Source organism: Clarias gariepinus, chromosome 4 (genome assembly GCF_024256425.1).
Source record: "Clarias gariepinus isolate MV-2021 ecotype Netherlands chromosome 4, CGAR_prim_01v2, whole genome shotgun sequence".
Classification (NCBI taxonomy): Eukaryota; Metazoa; Chordata; class Actinopteri; order Siluriformes; family Clariidae; genus Clarias; species Clarias gariepinus.
This window is the reverse complement of record NC_071103.1, coordinates 115,001-130,871: the sequence shown is the minus strand read 5'-3', so window position 1 is coordinate 130,871 and position 15,871 is coordinate 115,001. Positions and strand designations below refer to the sequence as shown.

At 40.2% G+C, this 15,871-nt stretch overlaps 1 protein-coding gene across 4 annotated transcripts in view; it reads left to right on the top strand.

Annotated features, from left to right (window-relative positions):
* Nucleotides 1-6,216: 6,216 nt before the first annotated feature.
* Nucleotides 6,217-15,871, top strand: part of khdc4 (KH domain containing 4, pre-mRNA splicing factor) — an 18,859-nt gene continuing 9,204 nt past the window's right edge. For 2 of the 4 annotated variants that reach the window (XR_008357946.1, XM_053494906.1), the window contains exons 1-4: nucleotides 9,239-9,372; nucleotides 14,345-14,489; nucleotides 14,719-14,856; nucleotides 15,359-15,438. Coding sequence is in view for 3 of the 4 variants with exons in the window: in XM_053494906.1 (XP_053350881.1) it covers nucleotides 9,326-9,372; nucleotides 14,345-14,489; nucleotides 14,719-14,856; nucleotides 15,359-15,438 (410 nt within the window). In the remaining variant the exon portion in view is untranslated. Of the gene's footprint in view, nucleotides 6,347-9,238; nucleotides 9,373-14,344; nucleotides 14,490-14,718; nucleotides 14,857-15,358; nucleotides 15,439-15,871 lie in introns of those variants that run through there. The other 2 variants (XM_053494905.1, XM_053494904.1) reach the window with 2 other exon arrangements.

Genomic DNA, 15,871 nt, shown 5'->3' with positions numbered 1-15,871 from the left:
CACTACTCTTGATTATTTATATGCTGTTAATGAGGGACGTAGCTCCCACTCGTTAACCTGCTTTCTTATCATGTTTATGTCGCAGAAAGATAAAGTTTTGTTTCAGGTGAGAGCTTGAAACTGTAAATGGCCAAATGGTAAAATAACCAGAAGCGATTTATTTATTTATTTATTTGTAAAGATGTGAGAGTATTTCATGCATAGACTAACCCTTCTTCAACAGCGTATTAGAGGTATTCTTCATATTTGTGTATTTCTTTTTAAATCCAATTTTTGGTTTACAATTTTTCTTTTTCTTTGGGCAGGAGATTTCAGGTGTGTTATCACCACCTAGTGGCCTGGAGGGTGGATCGGTAGTTCAACATGGGAAAAAAATAAAATGCTCCTTACTGTAAGAGTCTTATTTAAATATTTTTGTTAATGTCATAAAAATACTCCATGCAGTTTATATTCTGAAACAATATTTCTATATTCTGAAGCCTGATATTCCATGATGTAAGCTGTGGTTGTGGAAAAGTGCTATTTTATTTCAGAAAGCTCACATTATTGTACTGCATCAAGCAAAGACAACAACAAGTGAAATTAAGATGAAATGTCTGGACTTTGATTAAAAAATGTCCAAGAGATTATTTAACCCTAGGAGGATAGTATTGAACCCTGTAACTTCCTAGTGGAGCTGTGGTCAGAAAAACATCCTGAATGAGTGTAATGGGAAATCATTTAAACACCTAGTGAAGCTGCACGCTAAAAAATGTCCAGTGGACACCAGAGCTATGTTTAATAGTGAAAGTTAGAGTCGTTTACACACAGGCACGCACGCACACACACACACACACACACACACACACACACACACACACGATGAGAACTCATCACATTCTATATTTGTACACACATGCACATTTGCACTCACCCTGGACATTTCTAGACATTTATACTTCATTTCATTTTGCACATTTTTGCACATTTTCCATTTTTGCATATGTGTACAGTCATTACTGGTATATTTTGTACAGCTAGGTTTTTTATATTCTTTCTTTTTTATATATATATATATTATGTTCGTCTTATCTGCAGTTTTTTTCTATATTTTAGGAAGAAGGTCTATATATTTATTATATTTATTTAGTCTATTCTTTATTTCCATTACCTAATTTATTCTTTGTTCTTTTGATAATTTGGATTTTAAAGGACACAAGCGGTCATATGAGCATTTCACTGCATATCGTACTGTGTATGACGGTATATGTGACGAAAAAAATTAGAATTTGAATTTGGTTTGAACTCACAGGATTGGGACTAAACAGCTGTGTGTCCATAAGAAAACCACTTGTTCCAGGCTTTAGAGAGCAGTTCGACTCTACTGTTAAAAGTACAAGATCTAAACCAAAAAATTATCTAATAGGTGCCAAGTTTGAGAGTGTTCATGGTGAGGTGTACGGAGATGTGTCTGTTGTTGTTGAATGGCATTAGAGGAAGGGGGTTCATCTGTGTTTAGGTGCTCTATATTTTCTTTCTGTTGGTAAAATGTGTATGACCTACAGGTAGCAGTTTTACGAGCTAATAATGTATTCATCATGACTGCTCCAACCTCTTTTTTTTAATTAACTTTCAGTGACTTTACACCAGTAAATTTTTCACCATTGGGTTAAAAATAAGGTACTATAGATATATTTCTATTTCTCTTGGTATACAATGAGCACAAAATTTGACAGTTCTAGGATCCAAGCTGGCCCAGTGATACCCTAAAGGAGAACAAAGGATGTGGCCTGAAGCGGCGGCCCCAGGGGAAATAAGCCGGCGTCAGGAACAGGATGAGAGCCTGTGCACACCGCACACCTCTGCCTAGCATCCTGCTCATCAACATCCAGTTGCTGGAAAACAAGCTTGATGATCTTAACGCCAGAGTAAAGTTCCAGAGAGACATTTAGGACTGCAATTACTGTACCCACACATAGCTTAAGAAATGAATAGTTATTTGAATCGTGAACCCAGTGGAATCGGACCATGCTATCCATCCTGTAACACTACAATTAAATAATTAATTGAGTTCACACTATGATGTGTCTTTTATCTTCAGTGCTGGCGTTTTATAAAAAAAAAAAAAAAAACCTAAGAACAAGAATGACACTCAAACCAGAAATAAACCAAACCTAAATGTTTATTATATAAAGAATAAACCAAATGGTGCACCAAAAGAAATATATATATATATATATATATATATATATATATATATATATAGTGTGGCGTGGGCGGGGCGGCGGCTGACGACCAGCATGCCTTGCGGGAATGTCGGTGTGTTCACCATGATGGGGAAAGGTGTTTGGGTTGGTGGCTTCGGCCCTGTTTGTGTGTGTGGGGGTGTGACGTGTGAAATGTGAAATGTGCTCCAGTTCAGGCTGATGCTGAATTGGATGTAGGCTCCTGAGTGAAGGTGCTGCTCATGCCATACCTGCTGTGTGTCTAATAAAGTACTCCCAGCCATTGCATTGGGCAGCAAATAAGCTCACTCGTCTCTCCAGCATTCTTTCCGGCGTAAAAACGCTACAATATATACAGTATATGTCATATGTTCAATGTGTGAGTGAATGTAATTAAAGCCCAAATTGCCATCTACATTTACAATATCTGTTTGTAGTGCGTTGCCCAAAGACAAGTCCCTTTGTTTATTATTTCTGGACCTTTCCACTTGGGTGCTAGCTTATCAAAGAACTTTGGAGGGGCAGTTGAGGGAAGTTGAAGCCCAGTTGAAAGTGTGCATCTTTGCTCGGGGTATTGTAGTATCTGGCTTGCTTGATTTTCTGTATTTCCACCTGGTGTTTCACTTCCCCCACCATGAATCTGTCTTTCCAATAGGGAGTATTCTAATTTATCAGAAGTTGGTGGATGTTGATAAGCCTTTCCAATAATCGCTTGATGTTTCTCCAGTTGGGATGTTTCTTTTTGGGCTGTGTTAACAGCAAAGCCGAACTTTATTCCCTGGTTTAGCTGGTCTCAGTTTGAACGATGTTGACGAAGTTAAAACGCAATCATTGTTTTTAGTGTTCGGTTTATTTTTTATGTCAATTTGTTTGTGCATGGTAACTAGTAGTGAGCTTCTGGAAGGTAAGCTTTTTTCTTTTTTTTCTTTGCTCAAAGGGATTTGCCCTATTATGTGCAGCCCCAAAGTATGTCCTGGTTCGGAGATTTCTGTACTCTGTAACAGCTCGCTAGGTTTGATGCTTTCAGGTTTGTACCTTTGTCAGACATCACAAATCTTGATGTACTGCCAGACATCATTGTCAGCCACCAGGCGACCTCTAATAGCCTCAGCAGTGTTTTTAGCCTCTGCAGATCTCCACACAATGGTTTAGCATGGCAATAATGTAAAAAGCTCTGTGTTAGCTCTGGGACCACTAATTGATATTTTTCTCCTTGTTTCAAGGGCATTTTACAATGTAACACGGCCTGAGGAGGTGAGCGATCATACTGTCCTTCTATTGACCGTGCGATATTTCATCCAAATCAGTGGGGATGTCAGAGGAAAACTTGGTGGTTGTAATGACTAAAGGAGCTGTAACAACTTTCAGAGGTCGAGGTGGTTGGGATAGAAAACTGTAAAACAAACTGCTGTAGCCTAAGCATCCAATGGATGAGTTGTGAGCTGGTTTTGGGACAGTTGAAGACCCATGACAGATGGCTTTTTTTTAAGATGGTTCAATGGGGCAGTTATGTCAGCTAACTTGTGGTACCAACCAGCGAGACCCAGAAAATGTTGTAAGGATTTTATATTTTTAGGTGAAGGCATCTCCGAACTCATATGGCATGGACCGAAACTTTAGTATTGATAAAGGCCATCTTTTCGTGGCTCTTCTCCTCCATCTCCACCTGCCAGTAACCAGATTTTCTCCTTGCTGTGCTGATGTACCACTTTCTGCTAGTAATCCTTATATTAGACTGTATGGTCACATACAGCCTTTTTCCACCACTGATCCCACCTTCACCAGCTTTTTAATGGTGCCCACTGTGCCTCTAAGACAGCTGGCCACTCTGAGGTTAATGTTGTTGAGAATTCAGCTTAGCAGCTTCTGAGATGTCAGGTTTCCATTTCAGGCAGAGAGCCCTATATTCATAGTCGAATTCTCTCAGGCATTGTCCAGGCTGTTGCTCCAGAGACCTTAATTTGTCCTCCACTGTGGTAAGGTATCAGTTCTGTCTTCTGAAAGGAACACAGATATGCAGGCCCCTTTAAAAGACTTTTAATCTTTTACCTTGGCCTTTTTTGCTTTCCACCAGCTCGTAGCTGTGCTGACGGTTCTGACGAGCTTCACACTTCCTTTTTTGTCTCTCATAGTTGAGGTATACCTATAATGAAAATTACAGGCCTCTCGCATCTTTTTAAGTGGAAGAACTTGCACAATTGGTGGCTGACTAAATACTTTTTTGCCCCACTGTATATATACACACACTCACCTAAAGGATTATTAGGAACACCATACTAATACGGTGTTTGACCCCCTTTCGCCTTCAGAACTGCCTTAATTCTACGTGGCATTGATTCAACAAGGTGCTAAAAAGCATTCTTTAGAAATGTTGGCCCATATTGATAGGATAGCATCTTGCAGTTGATGGAGATTTGTGGGATGCACATCCAGGGCACGAAGCTCCCGTTCCACCACATCCCAAATATGCTCTATTGGGTTGAGATCTGGTGACTGTGGGGGCCATTTTAGTACAGTGTACTCATTGTCATGTTCAAGAAACCAATTTAAAATTATTCGAGCTTTGTGACATGGTGCATTATCCTGCTGGAAGTAGCCATCAGAGGATGGGTACATGGTGGTCATAAAGGGATGGACATGGTCAGAAACAATGCTCAGGTAGCCCGTGGCATTTAAACGATGCCCAGTTGGCACTAATGGGCCTAAAGTGTGCCAAGAAAACACCCCTACACCATTACACCACCACCAGCAGCCTGCACAGTGGTAACAAGGCATGATGGATCCATGTTCTCATTCTGTTTACGCCAAATTCTGACTCTACCATTTGAATGTCTTAACAGAAATCGAGACTCATCAGACCAGGCAACATTTTTCCAGTCTTCAACTGTCCAATTTTGGTGAGCTCGTGCGAATCGTAGCCTCTTTTTCCTATTTGTAGTGGAGATGAGTGGTACCCGGTGGGGTCTTCTGCTGTTGTAGCCCATCCGCCTCAAGGTTGTTCGTGTTGTGGCTTCACAAATGCTTTGCTGCATACCTCGGTTGTAACGAATGGTTATTTCAGTCAAAGTTGCTCTTTTATCAGCTTGAATCAGTCGGCCCATTCTCCTCTGACCTCTAGCATCAACAAGGCATTTTCGCCCACAGGACTGCCACATACTGGATGTTTTTCCCTTTTCACACCATTCTTTGTAAACCCTAGAAATGGTTGTGGGTGAAAATCCCAGTAACTGAGCAGACTGTGAAATACTCAGACCGGCCCGTGATTGGTTGCCATGTGATTGGTTGATTAGATAATTGCATTAATGATATATATATATATATATATATATATATATATATATATATATATATATATATCCTAAGGAATCTCTGTACAATTCATAGGTAGTATTGTTTTAAATATAAATGAATAAAGTGTCACCATTCTCTTCTTTTCTCTTCTCAGTAAGACTGCCTTAGTTTAAAAAGAGTAAATCACATCCTGCCAGACTCACATCCACTAAGCACCTATACTGTCTTATTAAGTGTGCCGGCGCTCACTTATTACACTTCTCCCCTAGAAATCATTGCATAATCCATTTATTATATCCACCGTTCCGTGCGGCTTGCTCGTCTTTTTAGTAACATTTCCCAAGTTGGAAAACATCACTGTCCGTCTCTCTTATATGACAGAAATGATTTAATATTAATGTAATGGAGGAGGGTCACTTTGGTGTGTGTGCTACTGCAATCTTACGAAAATCTTACACACACTTTTTACCAGCACACTAATAGGAGGTGACAACAACAGATGGTTCATTATCTTGTGCTCACAATAGAAAAATGCATAGTTTAATAAAAATCATGTATAATTCCCATCTCCAACCTACAGCTTCAGGAGGATCACATCCAGTCCTGGGAAAGTGACTAAAGACACATCTGCTCGTCTTACACTCTTTGACCACTAGGGGGGGGGGGTTAGTGTGCAGATTCAGAGCTGTATTGAAACTTCACCTCGCTGCACCGGAAGTAGAAGTGTAACCGGAAGTGTATGAGGGTGTTACAGTGTGTTTTGGTGTTGCTGCTGATGGTGTTATTGTTACTGCAGTGGATTTAAATTAAACTTACAGACTGATGTCGTTTGGTGAACCCCAGAACAGCGGGTAAGAGTTTATGTTACACAGAGAGATAAAGCCCTGTGTGTGTGTGTGTGTGTGTGTGTGTGTGTGTGAGTGAAGTGTTTAGCCCCCGAGGCTAACCCCGCTGTAGCCGTTAGCATGCTGCTGTCGGTCAGGTGTCGGCAGTAACGAGCGCGCGCTAAGGTAACAATAATGCCCGCGGTATTACAAAGAACTGATCACGTGATCGGGGACCTGCGCAATAAATCATCTCACACAGCTGCTGTGCTAATGCTAATGTCGGCTAGCGGAGGGGGTGAGGGGGAGGTGTGGTGTGACACAGCGCGCGCGCACACTACATTCTGACATAGGGCTGGGTATCGTTCCAAAATTACCGATACCGATACCGATACCCTGAATTCGATACCGGTTCCGAACGATACTTTTTTCGATACTTTTATTTATGTAAAAAATATTATATAAATATAAAATATTTGTAAAAGATTACATAATACACATAATCTCTGAGAAACTTTGGTTTTATTTTTCAGGATGTTTGTGACACTTTTCACAGCAGGCTTATCTCTAAGACCAGTAAACAAAGGCACAAAATGAACAAAGTGTAATTAACATAATAGATCAGTGTAAACAGTTTTAATAAAGTTCAATCAGTTTCAAGTATTTGTGAGGCTCACTGTCGCTTAAAGGTTTAGTTCACCCAAAAATGAAAATTCTTTTATTAATTATCTATAAATGAAGATATTTTGGACTTAATCCAAGAGCATTCTGATCCTCCCATAGATAAATCGTTGAATAAAGTTATTTTTGTTTTTTGTACACAGAAGTATTCTCACAGCTTCTTATAATTTTGATTGAACCACTGATATCACATGGACTTATTTTGATGTTTTTGGTTCCTTTCTGGGCATTGAAAAATGCATATCCAGTAAATCTATGAGAGGATCAGAAAGCTCTTGAATTAAATCCAAATTATTTTAATTTTTGTTCTAAAGATAAACAAAGGTCTTATGGGTTTAGAACAACATTAGGGTGAGTAATTAGAGACAGAATTTTCATTTTTTTCAGTAAACTAACCTTTTAAGAATCACTAAAGCATTTTAGCATCAACATAGCTACGTATTTAAAGCCATCAAACAGTACATAACGTTGCATAAGGTAAAAATGATTTATTAAAGTGACCCCGCACAAACTTAAACTTAACTTTAACGGTACACAAGCATGAAGCGCTAAAAGTTAGCCGATTGTGTATGTCGGTTTACCTGTCGGAGCCCCAGTCATCGCGCCGTTATCCTCATCAGTCACGGAGGACGACGCTTGTGGTGGGCATGTTGTTGGAGGCCCCGAGTCAGGAAAATACTGAGAGGATGATGATGACTGCACCGGCGTGATCTTCTTGCACTCAAACATGGAGCAACTTTCTGCTCGCAAGTTAATTCCGTGTACTGTCAGGTGTTTTATCATATTTGACGTGTTGCCAGTCTTAGACGCGATAACCTTTTTACAAATATTGCATCGCACGCTGTTGCCGTCAATCTTGGCATAATGTAGCCATACTTTTGATCGCTTAAACATCGTTTGCGTAAAATTTTTTGCTACGGTTTAAAGTGTAGTGTGCATTACAGCCTCACATTTGACAAGTTCTGGGCGAGTGGGCGTAACCGCTGTAAACTATTGATTTTCAAGGCAGTCTCGCAGCAGCCAATCACCAGCATTTGATCCGGGCACATTAAGGATGCCGCACTTTTTGTAGCTCACTGACGATGACAAGATTATACTTTTGGGTATCGAAATTTGGCACCGAACGAAAATGATTTTTTCGGCTTCAAAAGTATCGAACTCGATACCCAGCCCTATTCTGACAGAGAGGTGAAGAACACTGATCATTACACTTCCACCTGGACACGTGTGTGTGTGTGTGTGAGAGATTATCAGGCAGCAGGTGAAGATGTTATACCTGTAGGTGATGTGTGTGTGTGTGTTTTGTAAAATGTATCTGATTGACTCTCCCACAGACCAGACTGTGACGTCTAGACGTCTGGGTCTGAGCGTCTCCACACCTTTAACACTAGAAGCGCCGAGCAGCGGTCATTTGACCACAATGGGGGGAAAAATACTACTTCACACTTGGTCGTATTCCAGAACCCTCCTTTCATGACTTTTCCTAGATCTGTGAGCTTAATCACCCAGCATGCTTACACTTTCAGAATCGCACCAGTAAAAGCCAGTATAAAGCTATTTTGCTCTTATTTACCTGAAATCGCTGACAACTGCGCGGCGGTCATGTCGTTTCCTGCCTTTTCCAACCTGCGATTCTTATTTCTCTCAGCAGATGGTGCAAGGAATCGCGCATACTATCTATACGTCATTTAATGTGAAAATGTAACTATCTCAGGTTTCATTCCATATATGCAGTTTAAATATATACTCAGCAAAAAAAGAAACGTCCCTTTTTCAGGACTGTGTATTTCAACAATAATGTTGCAAAAATCCAAATAACTTTACAGATCTTCATTGTAAAGGGTTTAAACAATGTTTTCCATGCATGTTCAATTAAAGTGGAATGGTCGTTAAGCCCTTCACAGCTTACAGAAAGTAGGCATTTAAGGTCCCAGTTCTAAAAATGCAGGACACTAAAGAGACTTGTCTACCGACTGTGAAAAACACCCAAAGAAAGATGCCCAGGGTCCCTGCTCATCTGCGTGAACGTGCATTAGGCATGCTGCAGGGAGGCATGAGGACCGCTGATGTGGCTAGGGCGATAAATCGCCACATCCGCACCGTGAGACGCCTAAGATGGTGCTACGGGGAGACGGGAAGGACGGCCGATCATCCTCGCAGTGGAAGACCACGTGTAACGACACCCGCACAGGATGGGTACAACCGAATATCACACCTGCGTGACAGGTACAGGATGGCCACAACAACTGCCCGAGTCACACCAGGAACACACAATCCCTCCATCAGTGCCCAGACTGTCCGCAATAGGCAGTCCATGAGGAGGAGATGCACTGCAGTACTTCAAGCAGCTGGTGGCCACCAGATACTGACTGGTACTTTTGATTTTGAGCCTCCCTTCATTCAGGGACACATTGGGAAACATTTTTAGTTTATGTCTTATGGTGTTGACTCTTTTAGTGTTCATACAAATATTTACACATTAAGTTTACTGAAAGTAAAAACAGTTGAAAGTCAGAGGACGTTTCTTTTTTTGCTGAGTGTATATATACTGAACAAAAATATAAACGCAACACTTTTGTTTTTGCTCCAATTTTTTATGAGATGAACTCAAAGATCTGAAACATTTTCTACATACACAAAATAACCATATCTTTCAAATATTGTTCACAAATCTGTCAAAATCTGTGATAGTGAGCACTTCTCCTTTGCCGAGATGATCCATCCCACCTCACAGGTAAAAGGCCACTTTGAAAGGTTCAGTTGAATCACACAGCACAATGCCACAGATGTCGCAAGTTTTGAGGGAGCGTGCAATTGGGATGCTGACAGCAGGAATGTCCACCAGAGCTGTTGCTCATGAATTGAATGTTCATTTCTCTACCATAAGCCGTCTCCAAAGGTGTTTCAGAGGATTTGGCAGTACATCCAACCAGCCTCACAACCGCAGACGATGTGTAACCACACCAGCCCAGGACCTCCACATCCAGCAGGTTCACCTCCATGTTAGTCTGAGACCAGCCACTCGGACAGCTGCTGAAACAATCGGAGTGCATAACCAAAGAATTTCTGCACAAACTGTCAGAAACAGTCTCAGGGAAGCTCATCTGCATGCTCGTCGTCCTCATTGGGGTCTCGACTTGACTCCAGTTCTTCATTGTAACGGATTTTGACAGATTTGTGAACAATATTTGAGAGATATGATTATTTTGTGTATATAGAAAATGTTTAAGATCTTTGAGTTCATCTCATTAAAAATGGGAGCAAAAACAAAAGTGTTGTGTTTATATTTTTGTTCAGTATATATATATATATACAAATTTATATGAATCAGCCTGTTCTAGTTTAAATGGAAATATATTATTGTTAATAAGCTGAGTCTGAGAGTTTTATTTATTTGATAGTTTATTTCACATTTCTTTTTTGTAAAGGTTGAATACAAATAAAAAGTGAACCTTATTTGCAGACATCTTTCTGGTAAATCAACTGCTAAAATTACAGTACAAATGTAGAATTCAAATTAAATTAAATATTTTTAGGATCGAATTTAAGCAACGTAAACGTTAACACACTGAGCCTTTAGATTTTCTCATGTGTAATTAGAAAAGCTACATGTGTAGAGTTTCGTGTCATCTTATATTTTGTGTTCTTTAAATTTGTATTAGATTTATTAACTGAAATAAATGACCATAAAATTAAAACATAATTTTAGCCCCGCTTGTGTTTTTGCGTCATTATAAGAATGAAATGCAGTAGGCTGTTATGATCATCATAATTTTCTTTAATAATAAATAATGACCCCCGTTGCGCTGTACCACCGCTGGCAAAACCTTATGAAATACAAGTGAAACAAACGAATTTACACAGTACTAAAATTACAGTACAGGTTTAGAATAAGTTTAAAAACTTATTCAGAAAAAGTTTGCCAGATTAATGTTCAAAAACTATATAATAAAATTATATAATAAAACTCTATAAGCTACATAGCCTTTATAAGACCCCACTTTTATTTAAGCGCACTCACAATGACGCAGAAACATTATGATTTAGTAAAATAATGAAAGCAAACAGGGTGCGCTATTCTGTATTGTTTTCAGTGAACTTGAGCGCATCAGAAAATGAACACGAAACTCCGTGTATACTCGCCTTACAGACGTGAAAAATATATACTTATAGAAAGCGAAATATCTGCTTTTATATAAACTAATGGAAAAAATGTTGACGATGTAATTTGTATGAAAAGTGGATTTTTGGCGCATCCACTGCTGTCATCACCACAGCCGAAACCAAAGACGCACAGTATACTAAGCTGTTTATAAAGCAGACATTGTTTTTTCATTTTGTAATCTTTCTCCTGTTTACATTGTACAAGGTATATTATTTTTTTCTTACGAATTACTGTAAATAAACTACATATGCAGTTGTTAATTTACCAGAAAGAATGTTAGTTTTTTTTGTCCTAAACTTCAGGGTCAAGTTTTTATTGTAAAAGCCTATACATCTGCAAAGCTTTGTTGACAAAATCGATTGTAACATACACTATTAAAAATAGCATGCATACATATATATTTGCAATCTGCATCTACATTTTCTGTTACATGTATAGAATTAGTTTCAACCAAATCATTAAAACTAACAATGGACTATGGCACTCTTTTAAGAAGGTGTTAATCGTTGTCTACTTACCCGTCAGAGCCTGTCTGATTCATATTTCATCAAGGAAATCTTTTATCCAATATTTATTTATAGTCCACAAGGGCACTAACTGCGCAGACCAAACCGTTAATTTCTTGTATTGTTATAAAAATTCTAAATATAAACAGACAAACAAAATACAGCTTTTTTTTTCAGAGGTTAGTGAATTTGTTCAGTTGTTCAATGTCACTATAGAGATGTTACACTCAGTGTAGTTACAGAAATCTTTGGTTTAGTTCTCATTGAGTTTATTACATGGTTATTATGTGACCATAAAGAGTGAAACATTCCACAGGTTTATAAAACGCAATAAGAAAGCTTTATATCCTCAGGAGGGGTCATTACATTGTTTTAGCGATAATTTTACAGAAGCAAGCTAACAAATGAACTAATGAATTTTCTCAAAACGATATAAAATTAAAATATAGCTTTCGTTTTTGTTATGGTACGAAGCCCCTAGATGGACAAAGGAGGAGTTTTGTAAAACATGTCTTGCTTTTTTTTTTCTCTTCCTTTGTCCCCTTAGAGACTCTGTAGTAGGTTGTCTTAGTTAAATCTTAAAATACAGTCATGTGAAAAAATTAGGACACCCTTTGAAAGCATGTGGTTTTTTGTAACATTTTTAATAAATGGTTATTTCATCTCCGTTTCAACAATACAGATAGATTAAAGTAATCCAACTAAACAAAGAAAACTGAAGAAAAGTCTTTTCAAGATCTTCTGTAAATGTCATTCTACAAAAATGCCTATTCTAACTGAGGAAAAAGATAGGACACCCTTGCCCCTAATAGCGAGTGTTACCTCCTTTGGCTGAAATAACTGCAGTGAGACGGTTCTTGTAGCCATCTACCAGTCTTCGACATCGGTCTGAGGAAATTTTACCCCACTCCTCAATGCAGAACTTTTTCAGCTGTGAGATGTTTGAGGGGTTTCTTGCGCGTACAGCCCTTTTCAAGTCACCCCACAGCATCTCAATGGGATTCAAATCTGGACTTTGACTTGGCCATTCCAGGACTCTCCATTTCTTCTTTTTCAGCCAATCTTTGGTTGATTTACTAGTATGTTTTGGGTCATTGTCATGTTGCATGGTCCAGTTCCGCTTCAGCTTTAATTTTCTAACTGATGGTCTCACATGTTCTTCAAGCACCTTCTGATACACAGTAGAATTCATCGTGGATTCTATGATGGTGAGCTGACCAGGTCCTGCTGCAGCAAAGCAGCCCCAAACCATGACACTTCCACCTCCATGCTTCACAGTTGGTATGAGGTTCTTTTCTTGGAATGCTGTGTTTGGTTTACGCCAAACATGTCCTCTGCTGTTGTGTCCAAATAATTCAATTTTGGACTCATCTGTCCAAAGAACATTATTCCAGAAGTCCTGGTCTTTGTCAACTTTATCTCTGGCAAATGTCAGTCTGGCCTCGATGTTTCTCTTGGAAAGCAAAGGTTTCCTCCTTGCACACCTCCCATGCAAGTTAAACTTGTACAGTCTCTTTCTGATTGTAGAGGCATGTACTTCTACATCAACAGTAGTCAGAGCCTGCTGTAGTTCTCGAGATGACACTTTAGGGTTTTTGGAGACCTCTTTTAGCATCTTGCGGTCTGCTCTTGGGGTGAACTTGCTGGGGCGACCAGTCCTGGGCATGTTGGCAGTTGTTTTGAAAGCCCTCCACTTGTAGACTATCTTCCGGACAGTGGAATGGCTGATTTCAAAATCTTTTGAGATCTTTTTAAATCCCTTCCCAGACTCATAGGCTGCTACAATCTTTTTTCTGAAGTCCTCTGACAGCTCTTTTGTTCTCACCATGGTGCTCACTCTCACTTCAACAGTCAGGAGCACACCAAACTAAATGTCTGAGGTTTAAATAGGGCAAGCCTCATTCAACATGCAGAGTAACGATCTACTAATTATGTGCACCTGGTGTGATATACCTGTGTGAGATCTGAGCCAATTTAAGAGGGAATACATGTGAGGGTGTCCTATCTTTTTCCTCAGTTAGAATAGGCATTTTTGTAGAATGACATTTACAGAAGATCTTGAAAAGACTTTTCTTCAGTTTTCTTTGTTTAGTTGGATTACTTTAATCTCTCTGTATTGTTGAAACGGAGATGAAATAACCATTTATTAAAAATGTTACAAAAAACCACATGCTTTCAAAGGGTGTCCTAATTTTTTCACATGACTGTATATATATAATCATCTGATGATTATCAACGCGGAAATGAATGGCGCATTGTCCAAGTGCAAGTTTATATTGTAGCTAAACTATTTGCTTTGGGTGAAAGCGCCATCTAGCGATCATTGTGTGTCATCGACAGCTTCCTCAAATGATCTGTGAACCGCGTTAAAAGTAGGTGAGACTGGCGCGGCGCTTCTAGTGTTAAAGCGCTAGTCGTGTGAGAGGGTCAGAGTTGTTTTACTGACACGAGCGAAACTAAATAGAATTACATCACACTTATAATTTGCCAAATGTGTGTAATTTAAAGTGATGTTTAATTATTATTAGAAATTCTTAAACAATGTTTATTTAATAATGTTTATTAATTACAAAATAGAATTTTTTACATTGAAGTAAAACTACCGACATGCATTAGGAACTCTCTAAACGGACACAAATGGCAATAAAGTAACTGTGTGTGTGTGTGAACTAGTCGGCGTAGTAAATGGGACCAGGCCGCTCCGTCCTCTGGTGCTCTGGATGCTGCTGCTGCCGTCGCTGCCAAAATCAACGCCATGCTGGTGGCTAAAGGCAAACTAAACCCTGCACAGATCAACACACACACACCTGGGGACACGGTGAGCACGGGCGCGCACACACAGACACACACACACACCAACACACACACACACACACACACACACACTTTGATTTGAAATATTATAATACTTGATACACTGAGTGATAAAATAATACAATGCAGTCTTTCTCTGTACATCCCCTCTGTCTGTCCCCTCTGTTCCCTCTGTCCCCCGTCCCTTCTGTCCCCCGTCCCCTCTGTCCCCTGTCCCCTCTGTCTGTTTGCAGGCTGCAGGAGGAGGAGGAGGAGGAGGGAGTAAAAACTCTGTAAAAGCGAGGGATGACCTGGTGGTGGCCGAGGTGGAGATAAACGATGTTCCACTCACATGCAGGAATCTGCTGACCCGTGGACAAACGCAGGACGAGGTCAGAGGTCACGCCTACATACACACTTTAACACTGTACCCAGCTCGGTGCACCAGCGCTGGCAGTCGGGCGGAGCCGCGGTGTCGAGTGGTGCTGGTTAAACTGCAGGTGAAGCCCAGACTGTTAGAGCTGTGTGAGAGTCTACAGCACTGCAGAGTCACATGCAGACTGAGACAGGAAGACATCCTCCTAAGCACACACACACACACACACACACACACACACGCGTGCACAAACACACTCCTCTGCAGCTGTGATTTTGTCCATTTCAGTTTTAGCTTTTAGGTTTAAAATACAGTTTTGTTCTTTTTTAAATCGCACTACATTAGCGCAGAGCGTCAGAGCCTGGACGTGGGAAATCTTTGTCCCAGTGGCAGAGACGGTGGACACCATGTGTTCTTTTTGTTTTGTGAGGGTTATATAATCCTTCCTAAGCTCTGTAGTTTCTCTCTCTCTCTGTGTGTGTGTGTGTGTGTGTGCGTGTGTGTGTGTGTGTGTGTAGATCAGCAGGGTGAGTGGGGCTGCCGTGTCCACTAGAGGGCGCTACATGACTGCAGAGGAGAAGACTAAAGCTCTGCCCAGGTACAACACGTCAGTGTTTTTTACACACACACACACACACACACACACACACTGTTACAGATGATTATTTTCCTTCATAGTTCTGGTTTATCTGATCGGGATCACAGGTCCAGTAACAGTCAGTAACACACCCATATAATAACAGTCACTTTAAACCATGTTCTAATTGCCGCCTGTGTACACACACACGCGCGCGCACACACACACACACACACACACACACCTGTAAACCGATATTTTAAATGGTTTTTCATGCAGAATTTAATTTATACAGTAAGTGTGTAATTATGATCCTGACAGCCTCTCAGCCTTAGAGTGGACGAACCCCTCCTGATCCTTGTTGTCCCCTCGAGGACCCTCAGGGTGGGAACCGTGGGTCTGGACATTACCCATGATGCACCGTGCCTGATGAGACAGGAGGAAGGAGGACTGT